At 36.3% G+C, this 12,901-nt stretch overlaps 1 protein-coding gene across 1 annotated transcript in view; it reads left to right on the top strand.

The window, feature by feature from the left end:
* Window positions 1-12,901, top strand: part of LOC311286854 (receptor tyrosine-protein kinase erbB-4-like) — a 151,052-nt gene that overhangs the window by 78,181 nt on the left and 59,970 nt on the right. Inside the window, exon 2 of the mRNA XM_084403290.1 lies at window positions 4,753-4,904. Within this exon, the coding sequence (XP_084259416.1) occupies window positions 4,753-4,904 (152 nt within the window). The remainder of the gene's footprint in view (window positions 1-4,752; window positions 4,905-12,901) is intronic.

Raw genomic sequence — 12,901 nt, forward strand, 5'->3', positions numbered from 1 at the left:
GATCAAAAACTGCTGTAAATGTTTTTATAATGTTACAAAAGATTTCTATTTCAAATAAATACTGTTTTTTTTTAAACTTTCTATTTATCAGAGATTCCTGTAAAAAAAAAAGTATTACGGTTTCCACAAAAATATTAAGCAGTACAACTGTTTTCAATGCTGATAATAATAAGAAATGTTTCTTGAGCACCAAATCAGCATATTAGAATGATTTCTGAGGGATCATGTGACACTGAAGACTGGAGTAATGATGCTGAAAAATATCTTTCTTTTTTCTTTCAAATACTATGATAATGATAGACAGCGTGGTTGTCAATTATAAGCATATTCTATGAATTCCAAGTACTGTATTCCATTTAACATCATCACTGTACCAGAATGATGCTATTGTACGTATTTACCCATTTCCAATACCAGATCTACCTACTAATTCCAAGTAAAAGTAAAAAATGATCTTATTGTAATGCTAAATATGATTCATATAAAATCACCAAATACTGTGTGTGCATATGCTTTGCGATCATAGACTAATGGTTCCCAAACTGGGGGGTAAGGGGTGTCTGCAGTTATAAAAAGGGGGGCACTGCAAGGCTATGGGATAGTGTACAGTCAGCAGATTGTTATGCAAAAGAAACCCCTTCAGGGTGATGCAAGACCTCACTGCGAAATGATCCTACTTATGGGTACTTGCTACATAAAGTTGTATTGGTTGTTGTCGTGGAATAACAGACAGACAGATGGTGAAGAATCAGAATTGAGTAAAAGGTGACTCCGACATTTGAGAGGTGCTTCAGTAAAGCCTTGCCATTTGTAAGAGAGAAAAAAGAGATTTGTTGTACCATCAAGACTGAGCTAGATGATGAGGGGCATTATAATGACATCAGCAGTAATGTTTTCCTCTGTCACCCCATCAGTCCTGGTAAGGTTCTCCGTTAGCTCTGTAATGATGTCATACAGATCCTTACTCACAGATCTCAGGGATTTTTTGAATGTTTGTTTGATTGTATGCAGTTCTAAAAGTTAGGAGAAAAGGGGAGAAAAAAGAAGTTTTCGGGTTCCAGTTTTAGACAGCTGCATTTATACGAATACTTTGGAAACAAAAACTTTTTAGGACTTCTTTCTGAACATAGTTTTGAGTAAAGAAACAACTCTTAAAAGTGTCTGTTTATAGGTGCTGCCCACCACAAGACAAACTTGTCTCTTTTCTCAAAAATTGTCAACTTGATGGATGAAGAAGTATTTACATCTTGGGTTTCTAGTCTCACCCTGAGCATATGCGTGTATGCCATTCGTGTTCATATTAAGATGGATTCACCAGAAATTAGTGTTTTTCCCCCACTGTGGTCCTGATCTCCATGGTCCAGCAATGTCATTACTTAAATGGAAAAGGGCAAAGAAAAGGTGTCCTCATTTGCCCGCCATATCTGCTTTCTGTGAAGTAAATTAGTCCTGCCATGAATGAGTCCTCCATGAGTAGCACAGTAGGCTTTATTCATTTAGTTTCTCTTGGCAGCGATTCCATGCAGGAATTCCAGGAGTCAATGGAATAGACGTGCTCACAACATTAAGTACAATAGGCAGAGGCTCCTTGCGCACAGCGGGGTGTGTGTGTGTGTGTGTGTGTGTGTGTGTGTGTGTGTATGTGCTAACTTTAAACCTAACATAACTATTATTTTACTCTCTGATTCATTAAAATAAGTGAGAACTGTCATGAATGGATTTGTTTATTATTTGTTTATTTTGTCTTTCTCATTACATCTTAATGCTGTTGTAGTTTGTAGTTTTTTTAAAATTGTGGAATGTCTTAAAATAGCAGGGTTAATTTTAGAAACGGTCCATTTATTTGCCACTTATACTATGGGGCAGTTGAATGCTTCAATCTGATTGGTTGACGAACATTCTAAGGTTTGAAATTATTTTCAGGGAAACGCACGGCTAAAGTAGTTCCAGGCAGGTATTGACCGCATAACATATCACTCCGCCAAATGATTTCAGTTATTTCAAAGGTCTTCATAGACTAAAACAGCAAAAGAACCAAAACACACAACGACACTGACCAAGCAAATAAATATAGTAAACAATAGGATAAAAGCAACAAATTATTGACATGTTTTTGGTAAATGCTTAATCTCTCTCTCTCTCTCTCTCTCTCTCTCTCTCTCTCTCTCTCTCTATAGATATATATATATATATATATATATATATATATAACTGCATTAATAACTGCATTAGTCTGCTATCAGTGACTTAAGCCTTCATTACTAGCTCTAAAATGACAGAGGCATGGGATTAGATGCGTAAGAAATTAAGGACAAAAACCTGACACGTGTCTTGAAATACATGATCTGAACAATGTTTTGAGGCGTGGTAACCTTAGTATACTAATGGCCATATTACTGACAAATAATGCACACTCCGCTTTGTGTCGTTCCTGCATTACCACCTCGGGTGTGCGTTATTTTTCTAAAAACTCAACGGCCCGTCGTCAATTATTCCTTACTTGTTCATCTAAAGTTCTCCTCCAGCGTTCAATTACTCCTTATTACTATCTCCTTCCCTTACAGCATCACCTCCTGCCCAGTGGCCACATAAAGCTATAACCACATCACAAATATAGACTTAGTTATTGATCAGCCTTTAAATCAATTTTTCATATTTCTTCCCACTGTTCAAGCAGGTTTTTGAGCACTAGCTGGCTAGCATTAAATTGATCTTTGTTATTGCTATCAACATAATTAATTTAGTATTTTTTTATGTAATATTACTTTATTTTATTTATTTATTATTAGTTAATATTAAATATTTGTTATAAATGTAATTATTTTATAATCTTTGTTATATATTATTATTATTATTACTACGGTAAAAATAGATCAAATATTATACATATATTTTATATGTGTATTCTTTATATCTCTTACTGCGGAAAACAACCTCAAGAACTAGAAATGTAAAGAGACTTGCTTTGGTATTAATGAACACTGATGCAAAAGTGACATAGTGAGTATTTCCTGCCAAAGGAAACTAATGGCCATGTGTTTCATACAGGAACAAAAGCATTTTCACAGGAATCATTGGATATGTACTTTCTACTCACACACATTTACAATAATCCTCTCTGTGGTGCTCGGCAGGCATGGGCCAGCTGATGTAGCAGATGGTTCAGGCTGGACCCAGGAAGGTGTTTGATGGGTGGAAATAGGTGTATTTAATTGCATGTCAAGTCTGACACCTCTGCCAGGGTTAAAGGGGCCTGTCTGTTCCTGTGCCTGTTAGCCCTCACAGCTCCTTCAGCCAAGACTCATCACTGTCCCCGGAAATCATCACTAATACCATACACACATACACACCAAAACAATACTTCTCCACTGGTTCTCCACACGGCTTAGAAATAGAAACAGTAGCTACTACAGTAAACATACAAAAGTAAGCAAAAGTTATGTTTCTGGCCACATTTTGCCAAGTGACAGATTAGGTTTTGTAGTCCTTTAGTAACTATATGGACTATGCGCTGATGCTGAGTGGTTCCATTTTCACAGTAAGAGAGGTGGAGGACTGTGTGGAGCCCCAAAGGATTTTTTTGGGTGGGGGGCTACTTGTCACCAGCTCCTGATTCACTCCTGTCCATACCCGAACCAGCCGTCATGGCTCCCTGGAGGGGAAATTAATTATAGTTTGAAGGTCTACAAAACCTAACACAGAAACTGAATATAGGAACAAAAGGAACAGAATTCTACTTCCAACACAAGACAGGGGAACACAGGCCGGGATCATGACACATACCATATTGTTACAGTAGTTGCATTTTATTATTCACATGATGTCCAAAAGACATGCAGAGCATTTTTGGGTCCATTCAAAGACATAAAAAAAGAGAAAAATGTAACCAAAATTGACATCAAAATGACCTTGGTCTAATTGTGCGCACTTCTTCAGTGTGTTTTACTGTAAAGAAAATATAAGCTTTTTAATATTTCATTAAATGTGGATATTTTCACAATATAATTACTGTACTACAAGTCATGCATCATTTTGGCAAAAAGGTGCATGAAGACCCCATCAGTTTATCATATGAGTGAATGTTACTGTGATGAGTCACTCCAAACTGAAACAAAGCCAGAAGAGTTTTTGATATGCATGAATGAAGCCTGGCATCTCTGAGATTCCACGCAAGGTTTAGTGTCTGGGATCAGTGAAACAATCACTCATCAAATACTTCATTAAAACCTGCCGAACAGCCCTCGGTGCTCAGTTGGACAAAAATGAAAAGAGAAGCTGATGGTAACGCTGTTGCCAGGCACACAGGCTTTTTTTTAATAAAAAAAAAAAAAAAAAAGTCTATTTTATCTGGTTGTTGTGCATGGCAGATGTTTAGCGTTGCAAAAGCAGGTCAGTGGAAGCGCAAACACACATGAACCTTCGCTCACTAATTTGGCTAATTACTTTCTTAAAGTAATGACCTGTGTCATTTCACACAATATGTGCGATGCTGGAGCGCCCATATGGAGAAAAAGATTTATGATTGTGTCCTGAGGACATTCCACACATTGTTTAGAGAAGCTAATGCTGCTTTGGAAAGTTTCCAAATATTTTTGGGGTTTGTTTTTTACTTCTTTTATTGTCTTTCATAGTTGCAGTTATTCAAAGCTTGCAATTTATGCAAGCCAATACATTATGAAGGATTAATTTGCTTTGATCCATCTCTTATTTTTCTGTCCTTTACCTGTTTCTCTCTCTCTTTCTCCTCTGCAGTGTGTCCTGGCACTGATAACAAGCTCAGCACGCTGTCTGATTTGGACCAGCAGTATAAGACTCTTCGGAAGTTCTATGAGAACTGTGAGGTGGTCATGGGTAATCTGGAGATCACCAGTATTGAACGCAACCGCAACCTGTCTTTCCTCAAGGTGAGATAATCATAAACTACGGTGTGTGGATCCTTATAGGCACAGTGAAGGAATCCAATCGGTAAATTATAGATTTTTGTCAGCGTAAACTATATTTAATTTGATGCAAAATATAATGGGGCTGGGGTTGGTTGTGCTAGTAAGTTGTAAAGGCTTTCGGTCAGGTCATTTTCTCAACACATACCCAACCTATCACAACCACTGATCTATATAATGACGTCATTCTATATAGATCAGTGATCACAACCCATTACTCCCAATACATAATTTGTGGAAAATTTCATTTTTAATATTTTGTCAGACTTTCCTTTCAATAACAAAATAAACACACAACAAAAATGACAGCGGTGAGAAAACAGTTGTTAAGAAAGCATCTGATCATAGCGATGTGGATATGTTTTCACCAGCTCTGCATTTCGGTGTGTTTAGCATTGTAATATGTTGATATGTTGATATGTTTGGTCTTGGTGGAGTAGATCTGGTACGCAGCTGCTGTTGCAGATCAAGTACGGGACTTGCTACTGCTAATACACAAACGACCTGCTGCTGTGCTATTCCCCATAGCAGCAGTGTTGGGAAAGTTCACTTTCTACATGAACTATTTCAAAGTTCAGTTCACAAATTAGTTCACTAGTTCATAGTTTTTTTTTTTTTTTTCATATGTTGCTGCGAGCTATTATTTTTCAAAATTATTGCCACAGCCCATATAGAACCACAGACAGCAATTATTTGATCAGTTTTAACACTGAAGCTATGCGTCAGATTTCATCTTCATATCCAATTTTGAATCCTTATCCAACCAGGGTTTACATTAGCGTTGAGGGGACAGCATTTCCCCATAGTTGCTTTGACGCTTTGTTGCTGTCCATTCAGTCCACACTAGTAGCAGCTGCAGCTTTCAACCCTACAGTATATTCTCAAAACCATGAGGAAAAACGTGCTGCTTGAATGGTCTTTTTTAATGAGGATTTATTAAAAGAAAAACAGGACAATAGTCCTTAGGGTGCAAATGTTTTTCAACTTTAATAATTTTCCATTTCAAATTCCATTGCAGTACATACTAAAAAGGAATACTGGAATCCTGGAAAAATATACCAGATATGTAAGATTTTTCCCATCCTCACTGACCTCGTTTAAATGATCATACGACGCCTCCTTGCTGCTTTGCCGCGATGTCGCCTACATGCTGCTTTTTGTTTTGATTACGCATGCGGCGGTGCGACACTGGTGGCTGGTGTTGCCAGATTGGGTGTTTTTTCCACTACATATTAAGGCCTGTTTAGGGTGTGTGTTAGCCGGGTTTTCGCCTGGAAGGCTCTACGAAGTTAACCTGAGAGAGCGTGCCGTTCACAGACACCAGAATGAACGAGTTCACAGTAACTTTCATCAGGCAGTAATACAGTACGTTCAGTTCACGTTCGCCCAAAATATGAACGAGTTCATGAACTATCGGTCAATGAACGCATTCAGGCACAACAGTGCGTAGCAGATCTATACAGGTGGAGCTGGGGAAGTTGGAGGGTTTCTGAAAGCGCACTGCACTTCTAAGGCAAATGCTGCCCAAGTATTTAAAGGTTGAGCACACAAGCTCATTGGCTACTGATACATCAGGAAACAATCAGCTGTGCCCTATAGATAATGATGTGATTGCAAGCAGATTGAGTTTAGGACTTATCAGCCTGCGCCATCTACAGTTTCATGACAGAACTTTGTATTAACTATGAAAAAAAGTGAAACTTTCAATTAGAATTACTTCATTTTCTACTATTAATCAGCTCTCCAGTGTGTTCATGTTTCTCGCGGCTGTCCGACCTCGACGGACTGAACAGAAGAAATGAACGGGAGAATATTTTCACACCAAAGATGGAGCCTCAGAGTACACCTACCTATATTTTGTAATCACCACGGACCTAAGGCGTGAACTTTTCCAGAAAGTTCGCTTTAACCAGCTGTTTCGAACTCATGAAACAAACTTCGTTTTGGCCCGATTTTGTACGAAATGACATCACACCATGATGTTCGTTCTTAGATTTCGCTTGTTGGCCTTAAATAATGTTTCAGGTACTTTTTTACTTGGTGGTCTTATGGTCTTTTCCATGAAAAGTGAATTATGATCATATTTTTGGTAACACTTTACAATGAGGTTCATTAGTTAACATTAGTTAATGTATTTACTAACATTAACTAACAATGAACAATACATTTGTAACAGTATTTATTAATCTTTGTTAATGTTAGTTAATAAAAAATACAGCTGTTCATTGTTTGTTCATGTTAAGTGCACAGTGCATTAACTAATGTTAACAAATACAACCTTTGATTTTAATAACGTATTAGTAAATGTTGAAATTAATATGAACTAATATTAATAAATGCTGAAGAAGTATTGTTCATTCTTAGTTCATGTTAACTAATGAACCTTATTGTAAAGTGTTACCGTGTTTTTTTCTTCTTCTCAAATTACCGATTGTCTCAGCTGAAAACTCAGGATGATTCAAAATTTAAATGAATAAATTATTAATAATATATTAAAATAATTTAAATTAATATGCAAATAAAGCCAAAGTCAAAAAGGTTTAGATCCACTGGTCTAGGCTGTTGTTTTTTTAGTAGACATGTTATAATCTGTGTTCTCTCCTCATGTTGCTCTTACATATGAGGGTAATTTTGGGACCTGCAGAGAATAGGGGCTTAAGTCTGCATTTCCTTTGATTATCTGAAGAGTTATAGTGTAGTGATCAGGGATGGTGGAAATTAATCAGAAACCTCTCAAGTTACTGTATCTTTATAATTAATAAATTCCTAATCAGTGAAAAAGAGGATGGAGAAAAACAAAAGAAATTTAAAGTTTTAAATTTGAACGTTTTTAAAGGAAGTAAAGTTCGTTTAATATTGTAAAGTAAGAATATTGTAATATACAGTATTTAGATGCAGTCTAACACACAGTCTTTCTCAAAAGTTAAATAGTATATAATATTAATGTAGCCTACTTTTTCTCTTATTGTCTTAGTTTGTCTCATATGGTGTTGTTAAGATGCATCTTGCTTTACAGTGCTGTCCTTCTCTAGATGTACAGGCCTTTGTTTAATGTACAGGCCTACACTAGCATTCAAAAGTTATGTATTAATATTGTGAAATATTATTACAATTTAAATGAACTGGTCTACATTTGAATATTTGATTAAAATATTGGATTTAAAATGCTTTGAGCACAGCAAACATCGCTGTATATCATGACATTTACAATTAGTTATTTAGCAGGCTGAAGACACTTACTGAAAACTGCAGATTATATATACTGTAAATACTTTGTTAAATGTTACTTTATAAAGTGGTGGTTTATAAGTCTATGACGCACCTATTTATTAGCATTTTAAGTAAAGTATCTTCAGCATCACTTTATGGTCAGCAAAGTACCTTCTTGTCATAGGCATTTTTCGTTCTTTTTTTTTTTTTTGTGTGTGTGTGTGTATGTGACTTTGTTCCCTATACAGTGCTATGCATAAGTTTAGACACCCATGCTAAAGTTAACTAAAAAGAGGAATAAAAAATCATCTTTTGGAAATTGAACTTAATGCCTTAATTTAAAAAATTAGGAAAAATCCAACATTTAAGGACACCAATTTTCTTTGTGAATGAATAATGTATCGTAAATAAATAAATGTTCTTCCTTAAAATACAGGGTGCATAAGTCTGGACACCCCTATGTTAAATTCCCATAGAGGCAGGCAGATTTTTATTTTTAAAAGGCCAGTTACTTCATGGATCCAGGATAATATCCATCCTGATAAAGTTCCCTTGGCCTTTGGAATTAAAATAGCCCCACATCATCACATAGCCTTCACCATACCTAGAGATTGGCATGGTTTTATTTCAGTTAGCCTAATGGCTGGTTTGATTTACATTGAGAGATGATCTTATGGAAAGTACTCCATGCCAATATCTAGGTATGGTGAAGGCTATGTGATGATGTGGGTCTATTTTAATTCCAAAGGCCAAGGGAACTTTATCAGGGAATTAGCCTCTATGGGAATTTAACATAGGGGTGTCCAGACTTATGCACCCTGTATTTTAAGGAAGAACATTTATTTATTTACGATACATTATTCATTCACAAAGAAAATTGGTGTCCTTAAAGGTTGGATTTTTCCTAATTTTTTAAATTAAGGCATTAAGTTCAATTTCCAAAAGATGATTTTTTATTCCTCTTTTTAGTCAACTTTAGCATGGGTGTCTAAACTTATGCTAAAGTTTAGCATAACTGTACATGTACACACTGTACACACTGTACATCCTGTTGTCCATACTGTGTATGACAGCCAACACCTTAGGATCCCGTGATACTTTTAGAGGGTTTGATTGACAGTTCATTAAAGTCTAATCAGGCCACTGGATTATTACATGCCAGCTGACTGGGAACATCAAGCTCAGTGTCCAAGTTAGCACCATAGAGACAAATAATTGCCTTTGTTTGCAACTAAAATATGTGAAAAATGTAAACCTTGTGGGTTGATGTTGTTCAGTCGTGTAGTTTTCTGCAGACCAAGCAGGATTTTCAGCACAATGGGGCTGTACTCCAGTGTAATAATGCTTGAGTTGTTCTGGCTGGCTCTTGTTCTCTTACACGGGTCATTCACTCTCGTCTCTGAGGTCGTTGAGAAGAGCGAAGTGGTTTCGGCCAATAGTGAGGAGGATCTGATTGTCTTAAAAGAATATCAGTATTACACGCATACAAAAATGTCAAATTTGATATACATATATATATATTCCTTTAATGATACCTCAAATGCTTTTTGCTGTTCTTTTGAATAAAAAAAAAGAAGCATTTTTAGCATCTTTTTGCGCTTGAATGTTTAAATCGGCGAGGCTTAAAAACACCTGCAGTTGATAACCGATTCAGCACTGGCCCAATCGGGTCAATCCGTCAACTGTCCGGAGCGTCGCTTACGCTGGCCACGGGCATTCAGGCAATCCTTAATGTCGAGCGGCTCGAGCCCTGACATGAACCTGACGTGATCCTTTTATGTCTGTTTTTAATTCAAAGTTGCTCTCATCTTGAAATATTCACCCAAGCTGTTTTTTCTTGTCTTTCTTTTTCATTCAGTTTTGCCCTTGCACTAATAATTTTAGTTTCACAGATTGGATAAAAGTCTTCATAATTTGTAAAACTATTGAAATATGAAATTTAATTAGATTCGCTGATAATTGCAATGCTGTATCAGATATAAATCAGGAGTGCTTGTGTGTGTGGTTAGAATGTTGAATCAAGGGATAGGTAGAATATCATTTTCTTTTGTAGGTTTTTCCATCCAGTCATGTCAACACAATCATCATAAGCTTCTGTGGAGATAATCATATATATGTAAATACACATTTTAACTATGACGTGAAATAAACAAGGGTAATGAAACATAATCTTGTGAACATAGCAATATGTGTAAACTCCATGTACACTCTTTGTTTTTCTGTCTGCATCAATTTTTGTTGGCTTGCTTATATTAGACACATTTAAAGTCAACATTAAATAAAAATTGACCCTGTTTACTTTCTTAATAATCATGCCTGGTCTTGTTTTACAAGATTAATCTGTGCACAATTTTTTTTTTTTTTTTTTTTTTTTTCAGAGAAGAAGAAACAGAAAATGTTTCTCATCAATAACTTTTCATTTGGCTGACGTCACCAAGCCCTCTCAGCCACCTGAATTAATTGAATATACTGTTTTACAAAGAAATATTTTTACAAACACCATTTCATGTTGACTTTAATGCATTATTATTTTGGGGGGGGGGGGGTTTCTTTAAGTTTCAGTACTTTTACTTAAATTAAAATCCCAAATTGGCTTTCTGTACAGATTGTAGGCAGGACTGAGATCACCAAAAAGAGAGGTGTACAAGAGTTTACAAGACGATATGAAATGTAAATGGCGACCCTCGTCGTGGAGGATGATCAGATTTATTTTTAAAATTAATTAATCGTTCAAATAGTGGTTTGTGCTGAGAATTCCATGCAGGCCAATAATGGTTTGTAATCGTGCTGTGCCGAACCAATCTATAGTGGAAATATTACCGGAAACGCTCCTTACCGTTTTTAGAACAGTTCGGCCCAACGGTGGAAAAGCGGATAATGATAATATTGTTGTAAATAATAGACTTTATTTTTTACATATTTCAAATTTACATTGTTTCTAGTCCGGGTTTAATATCCAAGTTTTTGTCCAACCAAATGTTCTCTAGATTGAAATATTCTCTAATGTCCCTCCTCTCTCTGACTTACAACAAGTAGCAAATCAAGCTATTCGCTATTTTAAAAGAACAGGGATGCGTCCCTTCGTGCCCCGTTCAAACTTCCTGCATCAACAGGAAATAACATAAACAAAGGAAGGAAAACTGTGCTGGACATCAAGCGATTTGTGCATTTGCCAGATGCTTTTATCAAAAGTACCCTGAGTTGCATTCAATGTATACATTGGGCCAATTAATGCATTCCCTAGGAATTGAACCCATTCACTTGGTTCCATGCAGGAATGCATTTTCATGTGGTATCAGTTTTCAAAACATCTATTTATGTTTTCTGCATCCCTTCCTATCTACAGCTTTCTGTGTGACTCAGTGTAAGGGCCACTTGCACACTCACAAGAGAATTTAAACAGAGCCTGTAATGTTGAGGGAGACAAAAAGCCACTCGACTCCTGGATTTCTGCTCTTCAGTTTTAGACAGCCTGCATTTTCACACTGGAATACAATGTGAAAGAAGGGTTTTCAGTGATATACTGTCCAGAGAGTAGGTCTGTTAGAGGAAGTATTAATCACTGTGATGAGCTAACAGCTCTGCCTCATTATCATTCTTTCACTTTGAGAGGTTTAGGCAGGTTCAGTGCAGGGCTGAGTGTCACTGCGAGCTTCAAGCGACTCATTTGTTAAGGCTTGCACTTCACTAACTCATTGCTACAGCATTAGCAGTTTAAGCATGTTTGAGTTGTATTCATGGTTTGATTATTAAATGATTTTGTATGTTTGTATGCACAGGTAATTAATATTCGATGTTTAGCATTGTTTGTTTCCCTTATGATAGGATTATTTAGGGCAAAAGCTTTTTTATAGTATTTTATAATGCTAACTAGCCATATAATTGTGCATAAATAGAATAGATTTTCAAATAGTTCCTCCTACAGTATATCCCAGACTATGAACCAGAACTGTGAATCTGCTTTACTATCAGGCTGAGCTACATAGAATAGCTATGGAAGCCCCGCATTCTAAATTGATAATGAATTTCATTAATACTGTATACATTTTGTGTGTTAATCTCTGCAGAACTCTGACTGTCACAGCATGATTTAGTCTCTAGTTTACTGGTATCCCATGGCCCTGTTTATGTGACACAAAGGTTCAGCCCCAATATTTAATGAGCTGCCTTGCTGCGTACTGCCAATAGCCTATAGACAGCTGTCTTCAATGACAGCATCCAAACAGAGATGGGACCTCATATGTGACCGATTTTTGAACCCTCTGCATAGGCAGCAACTCAAATACCAATCTACAAGAGACTCTACTTACAGGTGACTCTAATAGAGTTTGACGTTAACATGTTTGGGGCATGCCCTTGTTTGGGGCATAAAAATACACACACACACACACACACACACACACACACACACACACACACACACACACATATTGTTTTTCTTAATAAAATGATACTTTTATGCACAGAGGTATATTAAGTTGATCAAAAGTGGCAGTAAAGACTTTTACAAAGTTACAAACTAAATTATATTTTAAATAAATGCTGTTCTTTTGATCTTATATATTCTTATTATACTGTAAGCTATTCTTATAACTTATTTTATACCATAGTCTGTCTGAACACTCGATTCAGATGCTGAACAGATGCATCTCTCTCTCTCTCTCTCTCTCTCTCTCTCTCTCGATAATTGATTAAAATAAATCGATTAAATGATTTTAATGCACTTTGCGGAGGCTAGTGTATAATTAAAA

This window comes from Rutilus rutilus (assembly GCF_951802725.1).
Source record: "Rutilus rutilus genome assembly, chromosome: 2".
Lineage (NCBI taxonomy): Eukaryota > Metazoa > Chordata > Actinopteri > Cypriniformes > Leuciscidae > Rutilus > Rutilus rutilus.